The sequence below is a fragment of the Protomyctophum bolini genome, assembly GCF_963924005.1.
Source record: "Protomyctophum bolini genome assembly, chromosome: 12".
NCBI lineage: Eukaryota > Metazoa > Chordata > Actinopteri > Myctophiformes > Myctophidae > Protomyctophum > Protomyctophum bolini.
Window position 1 is genome coordinate 32,995,133 of NC_137873.1, and position 14,610 is coordinate 33,009,742.

Below are 14,610 nucleotides of genomic sequence, written 5' to 3' on the forward strand. Positions count from 1 at the left end.
GATCTCTGACTGTATTTGACTAGTTTTCAGGTAGTTTCTTTTAATTTTACAGGAGTCTACAACCAGTAACTATCTGCCATGAAAACAAACGGGCGGTGTAGTCCAAGTTTGAACACGTCAAATACAAAAGAGACCATATTTGTCATATCATGATTCTATGTATATTATAAATGTAAATATAGAGAAGAAAGGTGCTTCGAAACTGGACTAAAAGGGACTTTAAAACCATGTGATATCTGAGGTAAAAGTTGTCTTCATTAGAAATGGTTTCCACACTAAATTACTGCATGAAATAAAAACAGTCTGCCCATTCAGAATTTTATTCCATAAAATGGACTGTAAAAACAAATGTAACATTATCCAAAATAATTATTTTCTTTTTTTGTTACCTCCAAAATGTTCAAACCTGTAAAATATCTCCGACATTTAATGTTTTTTCTCCCATGGTTTGGCCAATATTTGCAGTTACAAAAGTGAAGGAACATCCAATGTACACACATACAGTCTAGTGAATTCTAAAAAGGTGGCTTCATGAGGCAGCGTTTGTTGCTGTATGAGAGCTGTCTTGGACAGTCACGTGGGTTGGGGGGTCCATGGGCAGTGAGGTGACCTCTACCATGCTTAGCCCAGTGTGGGGGACACTAGTGTTCATAATGTGCCTCTGTAAATGTTTAATCCAGTCCTCCTGGACCGCCAAGGGACCCTGGAAGACTAGGTCACAGAACCTGCAAAGAAAAGAGGACATGCAGACAATAAGTATGGTCCCATGCACGCATGGTACTCTAAGTTCATCAGGCCCTGGTTGATTCCACCAGAAGACCTCTACGCTGCCCTGAATAAGCAAACTGCCGCCTAAATAATCAGAATTATGTTGAGCATGTAAGCATATCCCAATTATAATGCAGACAAAGTCCTATCTTGGGATCAAATGCCTGAATATTAATTTATGGATATTGGGGTGTGTGAGTGAATATTTTAGTGGCTAGAAATGTGAATAACTGCAGCGTAATAGGTAAGTACTTGCTGGCCTGACATTTTCCTTAACTGGCAACCATGTCAAGTGAGATTTTCAATGTCTGCACTCAAATGAACTGAATTACTTCAAGTCACATATACATCTTTTATGCAGCAGGGTGCAAGTAAAAACGACAACATTTCAATGTAACTATAACATCTTCAGGTCATGACCTGACGAAGATGTTAGTTACATCGGAACATCGTTATTACTTGCACCCTGCATGTATAAAGGCTTTAACTGTCAGTTAAACAGGCTTGGAAGCCCCTTGTGCTTCACATTATATGAATGTTTGAAGACACATGGAATTGATAGGCTAAGTATAATACCGGTAGTCCACTATAGGCAGAAGTTCAGAAATCCAGTTAATTTATGACATACATGTTTTTGTTCTGCATGTCCAGCTCAAAAATGGCTAATGCCTCAAACTGGACCATTTAAAAAGAGCCTGTGGCTAGGTACAGCTCAGCATGCATCATCCTATGATAAAAACTGAATTGTTTGTCGTGGGTTCGAGTCCCGATCCCCGACGACCTTTGCTGTGTTTGTGTGTGTGTCCCGCCCATCTCTCTCCCCGTTTCCGGTCAACCAACTGTACATCTATAAAGGCAAAAATCCCCAAAATATCTTTAGAAAATAAACTGAATTGTGATCAACAAACCTGCAGGTGAGTCTATACATTTCCTCTGGAGTGTGTGACATGGGCACTGTCTTCTTCTTTGAGCCAGGCCTTGATCGCTGCCTCGTTGCTTTACAGTCATAAGCTGACGGACAGAAAACATTGCCATGCATCAGGTTAGCTCTGAATATATCAGTTCAGTGAAATTATCCAAGCCAAACGCTTAGGGCCTTATCAGCCTTTTGAACATACTGAGATCAGTCAGCCTATTAATGATTGTTATTAAGTACTCAAATATCACCTTCAACACCTCAAAATCACACAAAACTTCACCAGAATGCTATTCTCATGTTAGTGTTCCGACTTCCATTTGAATAATTTAGGGTTCAATTTAACTCCACCACCATGCATATACATAGTATGGGACTCAGTTATGGATTGTGGCACAATTAATTTATTTTTGAGCCAAATTCAAACGGAAATAAAAGCCTGGGTACCAGGTCCGAGGCTATGGCACAATTAACCTAGATCTAACATTACCGTCTACTTCACTCTGCAAAATGTTCCCTTATTTACATGTAATGGTTTATGTATGCATTTTATATTGTGTTGAAAATGTCTGTAACTAAGCAGATCGGTTGGTTACATTTTGAAGATGTAACAAGTAAAGGACTAGTAAGGCTTCATTTGTGGGACATACAAGGACAATCTGTTGTGTCCACTTCAAGGATATGTTTTCTATAACATTTTAGTTTTCAGTTTTATTTACCGACACATTCTACATAAGACTACTGTGGCTATTATTATAGGTTTACTGTCTTTGCCACCACTTAAACTTCCCACTATATGGCAGATTATCCATTCCAAGGTAAACCACTGGCAGAAACTACGATTTCTCATTGTCTGCCGACGTCCATTGGGTGCGAGCGAAGGGGAGCACTGGTTTGTTTTGACACAACAGTGTAATTCCCCTTGTTTATCGGTAGAGGTCATGAACCGCACAATAGGGCTTTAAAAACAAACCCAATGGTTCTTGGTCTAGCTAGCTGGACCCGTGTGATCCATCCTCTAACAGCCACTGTGGGACATCCTTTTCTGACCCTTGCGGGGCCCCAGGACATACAATACACTTAATCCCACACTGACTGTGCATTTTTTTATTGAGATTCATCTTACTGAATTAGTTTCTGCACCAGCAATAACATTGCTCTGTGGAACGTCTCTAGCAGATTCCCAGAACCCGCAATAAACTATAAACTACATCAACATCTAAGGATCTAGTGTAATCACTTGAGTTACAGAATTTCAAAGTCTTCATAAAGATACGGATGGCTCACTTACTGGTTCCTTCAAGTAAGGCAGTGTTTTTTCGTTTTGCATATGCCCGCAGGTGATTGGACAAGCTAACGCCACTGTGGAAAGATGCATTGCAATGGACACAAACCTTCCTGTTGAATTCACCTTTCTCTGCAAGAAGACAGTAAGACACACAATACAAGGTATAGTGAATAATACACATACACGCAGTCGAAAGATACCTTACAGATGGCCCAAGGCAGACGAAGAACCATTTTAAGTCCATCATTTATTCCTCCCCAAAAAGTCCTGTCCATTTAAGTTCATAATAATTATCCGTAATTTATAAATTATGGATAAGGGGACTTTTTGGGGAGGGGTCAGAATAAATGATGGACTTGGAAATGGTTCTTCGTCTCAACTCTTCATGGACATGTTCCCATGGTATCTCAGTGTGTACTCTTAGTAATTACTACAAATCACACTTGGTGATGGTGATGTCCACAAATCACACTTTCGAAACACAATCAGCTCTGCATAACTATAGTCCCAGGTTTTCAGAGGGTTACACCGTTTCCTGTTCCAGTTTATTCATATTTCACCATATCTTTTAAATTGCAGGTTGGAACTGAAAATACATATGACACCTTCAAATGTGTTTCCAGTTTGCTGCTGAGCCAATCAAATGAGGCTATGGGAAAATAAACTGGATCAGGAAACGGATCTACAGTATGACACCTTCTGAAAAATAGGGACTTACAGTAAATTATGAATATGCACAGAGCTTATTATGCAAGTTAAAAAATGTATGGTTAAACAAAAAAAATGTAGGTTTTTGTTTAAAGGGATCCTCATGACATAAAACGTTTTTATTCTTTTTACGTTTTCTGAGCTCAAATGCACCCAAAAACCTGAACTTTTAACATTCAGTAGATTTTCTGTGGTCTGGGGTTTTCTGGCTCAAACAAGTGCTCTTTCCTACATAACAATTTGCCAGAAGATGTCACTGTTGAGGGATTTTGCCTGTTTTTTGCCTGCCATTGCAGCTCAAAAGGCTTACACTCAAGACCACAGAAAATCCACTGAATGTTCAAAGTTCAGGTTGTGTGGGTGTAATTTGAGGTCATAAAACATAAAATAAAAATAAATGAATGTCATGAATCCTTTAAAAACTGGTTTAGCTGCAAGGACTATCATATTTACAGTATGATATGCCCCCTTACAGCTGTAACATCCCTGTTGTCTTCGCTTACAAAGTTAGTAGCACCTTCACCTTGATTGGTAGAGGTGCACCGATCAGGTTTTTTGATTGTTGTTCGATCTGCCAATAGCGATACCAATCTTGTGCGTAAGGTGAAAACTTTTATAAAATTATTATATATGTCAAAACCCACGTCAAAACTGTTCCTGTGTGTGGGGACGAAGGGGGAAATGTTTAGGCCTGTCACAAAGATGCAAAACGATATAATATATATCTGATTGACCACTTAAATGTTATAAAAGATCAGTTTCTCCAGATCAGGTAAATTGCAGATCACATTTGGAGTGAAAATCGATCAGATCGTGGCCAATTGAACGCTATTGATTGAATATTATACATTCAAAATGGTCTTTGATAAATCGCCCTATCAAGCCCTAAGCCAGGAAACTTTTGATGAAAATGTTGAAAATGATAACCAAATAGCCTATTTTCCGAATAAATCAGCAATCCTTAAGTAAAAAGAGAACCCATTGCGAACTCATTTCAGGTATTTAGGACTACAAACACTATCTGGCAAGTAATCTGTACTTACCCGATATTGACTCTGGCAGTGAAGAGACATCTCTTGAACCTGTACTATGGTCACCGTTTGGAGAAACTGGCATGGTGCTTTTTGACATGGGTGAACAACATTTCAATTTTGAATCCTCTTGACACTTCCTCTTTTTTAGAATTCCTATCAAGGCACTCGCACTCGAGAGTGATCCTTTAACCTCTAACTTGGTCTCTAAATGCTTATTGTCCGATGCCTCTCCCGAAAAAGAAAACTGTGGTTTGGCATCATTGTAAAGGTTCGGAATTGAAGTATGTTTGGAGATTCTAATGGGCGGGCGTGGTAAGCCATCGGCGTTGGCCAGCTTTGAGGGAGCGCCGTATCGGTAACGGACCCGGTTACGTTTCTTGCCCAGGATTTGAAGTGCCCTCTGGACCTCCTTCTTGTCTCGCATCAGCTCCCGGAGTAAGCATAACGGGGATTTGGTCTTTGTTGCAATGTTCCTACCGAGCCGTTTCAGGTGGCCTCGTATGTGGTTGGACTGCCCAGTCTTGTTATCAAACGAATCCCCACACAGTGGACAAGAGTGGGTGCTCTTGGGGACCTCAGATTTGGGGACCTCAGATTCTGACTCCAACTTTAATGCTGCAAAAGGAAAAAGAATATCAGAATATTAGTCAAACTGTGATCTGTGCATGCAGCATTATCACAATGAATTTCATGTTATACTGTTATACTTTCATGGCAGGCTACTAAGACATTTGTTATGACATGGTCACAGTACCCTTTTTTAATCGTCGAATTGCTGACATCCTGCGACGATTCCGTGGCCTCTTGTCTTGAGAAGCCACGTGCTCAGGAGGCACCACGTGGCGTGCGTTGTAACTCAGGCCGACCCTGTGAAGATGTCCTCTCACGTGATTGGACAGTCCGACGCCTGACTCAAAGATTGCAGGACAATATGGGCAGGTTTTGTGATCCGAGTCCAACACTGACAAGTCATCAGTGATTGGTTGTTCTATTACCAATGACATGGTGTTGGGCTCAAAGGTTTCTTCGTAACACTCAGTTTCTATGCACTCTTCCTTGATCTCGCACTCTTCCTTGATCTCAGGGTGGTGGTGGTTGTCATCATCATCATCATCATTTATATCATCATCAGGGTTGTAGTCATCATCATCATCATCATCATTATGTTCGGTCTTAATTTTGTCAAACAGTCTCTTAGATGCCTGCAGTGCACCCCTCATAGACATTCTCCTACTATAGGTGTAAATGATGTGTGGTTTGTCTTGCTTGATATCATTGTCAAAAGGTGTAGTGTTATCCTCGTCCTTGAATTGGAAAATGTCTTTTTCATCACAGTCTTCCATTTCTTCTGACAGGTTTAGCCTCTTTGGACTTGGCAAATGTTTTGGTAAGATGAAACAAGAGTCCTGTTCAGTAGTGTTGCGATATGGAGTGCTCATTTTTCTTTTAGAGGGTGACTTTTTCACAGTTGGCTGATCTGAGGTTGGCTTGGGTGCATCTTGGCTGTTGAGATCTTTTTTTGCTGATCTAGCATTGCTTGTAGAAGAGATACAATTGGATACTGAAGACATTGCATGGCCATTTGAGGATTTATTGGTATCTTCAACTTTTACTGTCAATATACCAGGCAACTCATCATCACTTTTCTCATCATGGTCCTGAAAAGATGTGCTACAGTTGTGCTCTTCTTTTCTCTGTTGCTCTTCAGTTTTCCTGCTATGTTTTTGTCGAGACAGGAGATTATTGATGGATTTGTCAAGTTTTGATTCTGTTAATCGAGGCTTGATTCTTGTATTTATAATCCGTTTCTGTCTATAATCTGTTTTGAAAATGTCTGAAACCTTATCAGAATCACAGGGTGCTCGTTTTGTTGAGGCCAGGCTTTTTATTGAGATTTTAGATGTGAACTCTGAATCTCCTGCAGGAGATTTGCAGGTAGGTGTGGGACATTCTGCGGGTGGTTGTGCATTTCTTTCACTTTCCTGTTCAGCTTCATATGCCTCATAAGTCTTCTGATGACGACGCTGAAGGTGATTTTTGAAAACACTTTTGCTAAAGGCTCGATAGGAGCAAAGTGTACAGGAGTAAACTCCGACATCCTCTTTAGTTTCCTTTGGAGATGGATTAACAGTGTGCTGCCTAATTTCATGTTTGTCAAGCTCTTTCTCAGACAGAGCCTTGAAGCTACACTTGTCACAGCCAAAGTGTCGCTTGTCCTTCTCGTGTGTCTTGGCATGCTGAACGAATGCATTTGGGCAGTTAGTTCCAAATGAGCACTGAGGGCAAAAAAGTTTACAATTTTCATCCTCCTCATTCTTGCCCTTGATCTCTTCAATGAGTCTCTCCCTCTTCTTCTGGTGAACTGTCATGTGCTCAAGGAGCAAGTAGCTGTATTTGAAGGACTGTCCACATTCCCGGCAAATGAAAGGCTTTGGCGACAGATATGGAGGATCTATGTGAGACTTCATATGGCGTTGCAAATGTTGTTCTCTCTTGAAAGTACTGTTGCATTCTGAACAAGGGTAACCTGATGATTTCTCCTCTGAGTGAGAGAGCACCTTCAATGGGGAATGCCTATGACCGATATTGTTCTCGTGTGAATTTCTTGATGGTGCATGGTATAGAATTTGCTTGATGGCCTTAGCAGTTCCATTGGGATACTGTGATACTTTGCTTGTTGGTGATGACTGTGGTTTGGAATGCTTCCTCGGGGTTCGTACCTTCCTGATGGGAATTGAGTCTACTCTGTCTTCTTCACCATCAGATGAGTCCTCAGGCGACTTAAGGCTCTGATTAGGATAAAGGTCTTCACTGGGATCCACCATAACCACCATGTCCATTTTCCGTTTCCTCTTTCTTTGGCTGATGGGGGGAGTGACAACTTTTTGTGGTTCCTCTCCGGGGGAATCATCATGATTATCCCACAAAAACTGCATAAACTCTTTGCGTGGGTCCCAATTAAGGTCACTGGCACTGCTGAAATTGTCTAACGAATCCTCTGGTGAATCAACATCAAATCCCCATATTCCCGTAGTGTCGATTTCTTGCACCGTTTTTAATGGGGTGATGCTCTTTCCCTCCTCCTTCTCCGTGGATAAACTGTTGGGTTCATGGGATTGTGTAGCCAGGTGTAAGGAAGGTCCATTTCCCAAGCCAACTGGCAACAATATATCTGTGTTTGATAGAACATCAAGGACATCATTTTGTTTCAGAGAAGGCTTGCCAAAGGAATCAATGTAAGAGATGTGATCTTGCGCCATTCTCACTGGCTCTTGAAGGAGTGTGAGAGCATTCATCTCATGATCTGCATCTTTGTCATCTTCATCAAGACCTGCCAGACATGACATTTCTGTAGCTGTGCCCTAGAAAAGAAAAATACATAATTTTAGATTATCCAAACGTAATACCATAGCACTAGACAAAGTGACAAACCAACAAGTCATTAGCTTGATAGCTCTACAAGAGTAACCATTTACCTAGTTTTAGATGAAAACTCAATGGGCTATATGCACACAGAATAACTTCTTACTTCCGGGTTGCTTCCCTACTTCCTTCACACTTCACAGGTGTTACAGATGATACTAATGAAGGCTCTGTTTCATTCTGGTCAAACAGAGCAGGGTGCTGCTATTGTGCATGTTTGACTCACTGGAATCACTCTGCTACACCAGTGCATCTCAAAGTGTCCTTGAGTGTGTTCCAAATGGCCCTGTACAGGTCTGTAACTCTGAGTGTACAAATGGAACCACATTTGTTCCATTAGTTTTGTATTGCTATTTTTATTTGCTAATTTGTATATATTGTGTCTTGTATTGACCTGCATTTTCCGCATTCCGCTGCTAGTTATTTTTTATATGAAGCACTTTTGGGTTGCATTTTATGTATGTATGTATGTATGTGCTATATAAAAAGGTTTATTATTATTATTTGTACAATTAAAAACTTTGAGAACCACTGCACAAATGGAACAGAGCCTTAATTAGTGTAATCGTTAACACCTGTGAAGGATGTAGGGAAGCAGCCCGGAAGCAAGGAAGCTTTGAGAAGGAAAGGCAATGGTCACGTGACTGGGCTGCGCCATGACACTTTCATGGACACTTTCATGGGAGCCAAACTCACACCGTAAGTTCAATGAACTGTGAATGGCAGTGAATGGAGCTGGCTGGACCAGTAATAAACAAATATTATTTCTGAACAATTAAGACCTTTGTCATATAATCGGTTCAGGAATATAAACGAAGACATATCACAGGTTGTTTTCTAATCACTTGCTTTTCGATGTGCACAGTATATCATTTTATCTGAGGATCTAAACAGCAGCACGTATCGTTTCTGGCTCCGAGGTATCGCAAGATTTGGCTGCCAGACAGGAAACTGTGGGAATACTCGCTATACTTGGTACACTCAGAAAGGTACTTTGTGCTCTTTAGATACCATAACCATACTTCTATAAACATTACACAGTGTACACATCGAAAAGCAACACAGCAGACAATAATGTGTTATATCTTCTGTTGTTTTCCAGAAGCGATTACTTTACAAAAGGTCTCACAGTGCATGTTCGGGTCTGTAAGTCCCGGGAAAGATGCGCTGTGATTGGCCAGTAAATCACTTGAGTGGCGTGACGTAACATGCCTTCCACCCTTCCGGCGTACTTCCTCTCCCAGTGTAAATTCTTCCGCCCCTCCTTCAACACACATCGCTCCAACGTACTGCAGCGGCCAATGAGGCATCTATTTTTTTTTAATATCTATGGTTTGGCTCCCATGAAAGCATCCATGAAAGTGTCATGGCGCAGCCCAGTCACGTGACCATGTCCTTCAAAGCTTCCTTTCCCGGAAGTACGAAGAGTTATTCTGTGTGCATATAGCCCATCGTGCCTACTTAAGTCCAGTTGGACTACCTGGCTCTATATCGTTTATATTTATTATTTTTCTATCAGTGATGTTGAACATTGGTATACGACTGATAACTAAGTCTAATTATTTTCAGGCCCATCACGTGTAGGGAACAAGGGATTCTCTTTGTCCACTCTATTGCATGACAAATCAGGTCTCAAAATCACAATTTGGTACATAAATAAAACTGAAAAAGTGGATTCGGCCAATATATTAAAAATCACACCCGTGTGAAGTGAGGGGCGCTCTTATCATCATACATCATCTCATTCTGGCCAACCACAATTTGCATCCTCACTTTTCTCAGCCAATCAAATCATTGCTATTATTCACACAAACACACAAAGCTGGGCGCCCCTCAAAAATAAGAACTGGCACCCATTGATTTAGTCAAGGAAAGCCCTAAACTCAAAGGTTCTAACACTATCACTGTAAGTATTAGTTGCCATCGCATTCTACATACAGTACTGTGCAAAATATAGGTTTAGTTATTTTGTCTTAAACCTTATTATGAAATACAAATTTAATAGATTTGTTTAGTATTCCTTTTGCAAATAGTGAACTATTACAGTGAGTGAGAAAGAACATACAAAACAGACCACTTTCCAAACGTTGTAGGTATTACATGATTATACCAAACGTGCTGATGATCCACAACATAATATAGCCTATAGATTGAACCATAATAATTAACTAGTAGAAAGTAGAAACAGCTGTGTAGGGGAAATACTAGAGCAGCCATACTAAAAAGGTGAGATTGCTGAAGAAGTTTAAAAGTTGAGGTTGCTTAAGACGGTTTTAAAAATTAATCTTACGCCATCACTAGAGAGAGCATAGCAACAAGACACAAGTTGGTCATCCTGCCGTCAGCAAGGTTTCTCAAATTCAGAGTTGTTTCCAGATGTTCTGTCCAACCTCTTCTGCAGAAGCACGAAGAAACAGGCAGCATTGAGGACTGGAAATGCAGTGGTCTGGTCAGCCAAGGAAACAGAGTGCTGCAGATGAAAGACACACCAAGTAGACTTCCCTTCACAATCGGAAGATGTCAAGCAGCACCAGCAGATCAGAACTGGCATAAACCAGTCAGACCCTATAGTACACCCATTTACAGTCTGGACGAGAGAAGATGTCTTCATGGGGTCTCTGGTGGCTCAACCACACACTGACCACATGCTTCTTATGAGTTGGCCCAGGTGTGAATCTGACTCTCTTGTCTTTCTCTCTGCCCTAGGTTTGTCTACACTCTCCTATCTAATACAAATGGCAAAAAGCTAAAAATAAATGAATACAAAAGGAAGTGGTCTTCATGGAAGACTTGCAGCCAAATCCACTCCTCCGACATGGAAACAAAACCAGGCGACTCACCTATGCATGAATACACAAGGACTGGACTGCAGGTGGTCAGGACTGATGAGTGAGATTTTTAATTATTTGGCTCTAACAGAAGGCATGTTCTTTGCCGAAGGGATGGAGAGTGCTCCAAGCATGGTGAAGTATGGGGAAGGTTCCTTGCAGGTTTGGGGCTGCATTCTGCAAATGGAGTTGGAGATTTGGTCAGAATTAGTAGTCTCCTCAATGCTGAGAAGTACAGGCAGATTCTCATTGATCAAGCAATACCAAAAGTGCAATGACCCCAAACACACAGCCAGAGTCATAAAGAACTATGTGCAGGAAAAGAACAACAAGGAGTCCTTCAACAGATGGTATGGCCTCAACAGATCCCTGCTCTCAACATCACTGAGCCGTTCTGGGATTGAAAGGTGCATTTGAGACCACAAAAGAACTGTGGCAACTTGTCCAAGATGTTTTGAACAACCTACATTCCAAATAGTAATAGTAATAGTAAACAAATTGTGCATAAGTGTACTTAGGACTAGTTGCTGTTTTGGAGGCAGAAACCAAAGATTAATTGATTTAGGGTTTTTCTGTTTACTACACTTCTTTCATCTTGTTCATTTCGGTTGATTTCCAGTGTGTGAGCGTCAACCGGTTAGATTTTATATGGACTGACTGAACCGGTAGTCCGGTACACATAATTTTGAGATGTGCTGGCAAGGTAAAATGGGCTCTGTTAGGGCCGATTCATACTCCTATTTTACCGCTGTTTCGGCGCTGTAGTGCCGAAATGATTTCGGCTCGTCAGAAATTTTCAGTAGCACCGAAGAGCCGACTTTAGGACGAATATTAGAAAATATTATCATTGCTTTTATGAAAAGAAAAGTACAACCCTAAGTGGTCAAAGTCAGTATTATCGGTCCAGTTTGACCCTGAAAATCTAATCGGTTTGTACATTTTCAACCCGTCCCACTTTGATTGAATTTCTTTTTTTTTAAACATCTGTTTATGATGATTTTTGTTGATTGAATTTCTGAACAGTTACACATGGTGTTTGGCTAGCAGAGGTCGCTAGTTAGAAAAACTTGGAGGTGTAACAACTACTGAACAAAATGTTAGAGAGGCACTATATCGGACATCTTATTGGGGAATGCTGCAGCCTTCATTTTCAATAGAAACCAGCTACATGAAGCTATAAGTGATGCCAGATACATGTTGCTTTATTGTGATACGAATCATATGATACAAATCTACATTGAGCTGGTCCCAAGTTTTTGTCTTTGGGCCAATGACACTGTGAAGCAAACCATTTGAATTATTTATTAATTTTTACCCACAATTTCCACTCCCCTTCTCTTTCTTGACAATTCATGTTCTGTTCTGCTGCGAATCTACAGTATAGAAGAAAAACTCATTCTGGCTATTAAACAGTTCCTTGTGCCATTTAATTCAACCCTTTTTATTTACGCAGTGTGACTTGAGCAACACACTTCAACATAGACTCGCCTGACATGTAGGTGACCACACTAGTTGGCCAATTTGTAGATGGTTACAGCTAGTAACTAGTTTTTAACGCATCAACACTAACATAACATAATTATGGACAGTCAACAGTAACACTATCTATAAGCACAATCCTGCTAGCTAGAACCAGAGCCATAGAGTAAGATAGAGTTACAACAACTCTGTTCACTTCATGGGGCCAGTCCAATGGCGGCTCTTCTACATAGACTTCTATTGGCGAATAGTGACAAAGGCCTGAACCGGAAGTTGACGGAATGCATTGGAGTCTATGGGCTTTATAGTGACAAACGAGTTACATGAACCACATGACCGGGCTGTTTTAGGCCCCTCAATGTCGTAACTCTTGCCTTACTTAACTATAAATGTCACTTTAAAAATTGTTCTAATTCTAAATAATGACGACAACGGTGAACAATATAATTGAGATCCCTTTCAGAGAAATTTGATGAATTATCATTCATCAGATTAATCAGAACACAGATTCATCAGAACACTGACAACCAATTAATATCTACTTAAAATTTCAAGGCATGATATTCAGCACATCACTCACATTCAACATGTTTATAGAACCTTATTGTATTCAGTGTGGATTATTGTTATATTTAATTAACATTCTTGGTGTGGGTGGCAATTAAGGCCATACATACATATAACAGCTTTATGACACAGATGGTATATAGGCCTGTCCTGAGATATATATATATATATATATATATATATATATATATATATATATATATATATACATACACTACATACATACATACACTTCATATCATGCACACATTGAGCTACCAAGTTGGAATTTGCTTGATTTGGTTAATTATTTACATTGTTTTTTGTTTTCCCACAAAATGGAAGCTATATATGAATGAATCTAAAATTACAAATGGCATTTTCAATGAATTAATAATGGCAATGGTTGCCATGGAAAAAAAGTCGTTGGATTGAGATGTTTTACACACATGATGGGCAATACATCTTTCAAATCCGCTCTTTCTCCGGAAAAATAAAGGCTTTTGTAATGATCACACTCACATCACATTCACAGCACAGTAACGTTAACTGCAAAAGGGGCAAACCTCATAATGGCTTGATGAGCGCATATGGACTGTATTCTACAGCTAAAACTTTCAGCACTGTAGTTGACTTGCATACCAGCCCAAAAGCTAACCCCTGCTTTGTAAATCACCGACATAGCGAACAAATAGTAGTTTTCATGGTGTTCTGCAAAGGGATCATATTGCATTTTGTTCTCGTTTGTGTCACGCTGTGTTGTTGGATGCTGCTTGCAGGAGCTGCAGCCCATTCCATTTAGGCTGTGTTCCATACCAAAACCCAATCCTTAGGCTACATTTACAGCTTTATGTCAATTATGGCTCGCATTTACAATACATATGTCTGTATATAAGTGAAAGACAAGGAAAACGTTACCTAGAGACGACGTGGATGCAGACAAGGTGCACTTTAAACGCTGCATTGAATTATTTCTTACTTTCGTCTTCCATCCATTTCACACAGTCGCCATTTTCCGTGGTGGTCTGGTGTGGAACAATCCATTTCTTTTCAGAGGTTGACCATACCCAATATCCACAGAATAGTCAAATACAACGCAGGCAACTTCTCTAAATATGCATATCCTTACAATCAATTACATTTATACACTTTACAATTTCAAAATAATAGGTTTATAATGTTCATCTTCGAGAACATTCTTACATTGTATCGCTATGTCCCCCACGAGACGAGATGGTTCATTCCAGATAGGAGGCATACAAAACCTGAGTTAATGACCATCTCTTTAGAGGTAGCAGATTTTTTTTTCTCTCCCAGCCAGGTTGATAACGGTTAATCACAACATTCATTCATATAATAAAGTGAAATTTGATTAATCCCAACCTGGATCGATATCCCTGGCATATTTATATCTCAATACGTTGGCTATTTGAGGACTCCAACATTCCCAAACCAACCTAACAAAGATGTTGCCATCACACAATCCCCTGGTGGAGGGATATTATCTGTAGTATAATGATTTATTCAATTATTGTCGCTCTCATGGCGGATTTTCAACACAGCATAAAAAAACGTGAAAGGTTTGCAATGAATGAATGTAGTTTCCCCGAGAGTAGCATG

The 14,610-nt window shown here is 40.1% G+C and overlaps 1 protein-coding gene across 4 annotated transcripts; it reads right to left on the reverse strand.

The window, feature by feature from the left end:
- Positions 1-492: 492 nt before the first annotated feature.
- On the reverse strand, positions 493-14,013 carry znf644a (zinc finger protein 644a). Of its 4 annotated transcripts, none has more exons than XM_080777639.1 (7): positions 13,909-14,009; positions 10,978-11,142; positions 5,469-8,076; positions 4,724-5,329; positions 2,976-3,101; positions 1,677-1,779; positions 493-725 (listed from the first exon to the last, which is right to left on the reverse strand). In XM_080777639.1, the coding sequence occupies exons 3-7, from the start codon at positions 8,059-8,061 to the stop codon at positions 530-532; spliced, it is 3,624 nt and encodes a 1,207-aa protein (XP_080633765.1). In that variant the 5' UTR covers positions 8,062-8,076; positions 10,978-11,142; positions 13,909-14,009; the 3' UTR covers positions 493-529. The 4 variants fall into 4 exon arrangements, with proteins under 4 accessions (XP_080633765.1, XP_080633762.1, XP_080633764.1 ...); XM_080777636.1 differs by having other exon boundaries at positions 1,677-1,815; XM_080777638.1 differs by lacking the exon at positions 10,978-11,142 and having other exon boundaries at positions 1,677-1,815; positions 13,970-14,013.
- Between the last annotated feature and the right edge of the window lie 597 nt (positions 14,014-14,610).

What these genes read in the sequence shown, in the direction of transcription:
- znf644a (XM_080777638.1), bottom strand. Translation starts at nt 8,061, where the DNA reads ATGTCATGTCTGGCAGGTCTTGATGAAGATGACAAAGATGCAGATCAT. An exon ending in ACTGCCAGAGTCAATATCGG is followed by an intron (nt 3,102 to 4,723) that starts GTAAGTACAGAT and finishes GTCTTCTTGCAG; the next exon opens with AGAAAGGTGAATTCAACAGG. An exon ending in TGCCTTACTTGAAGGAACCA is followed by an intron (nt 1,816 to 2,975) that starts GTAAGTGAGCCA and finishes ATATATTCAGAG; the next exon opens with CTAACCTGATGCATGGCAAT.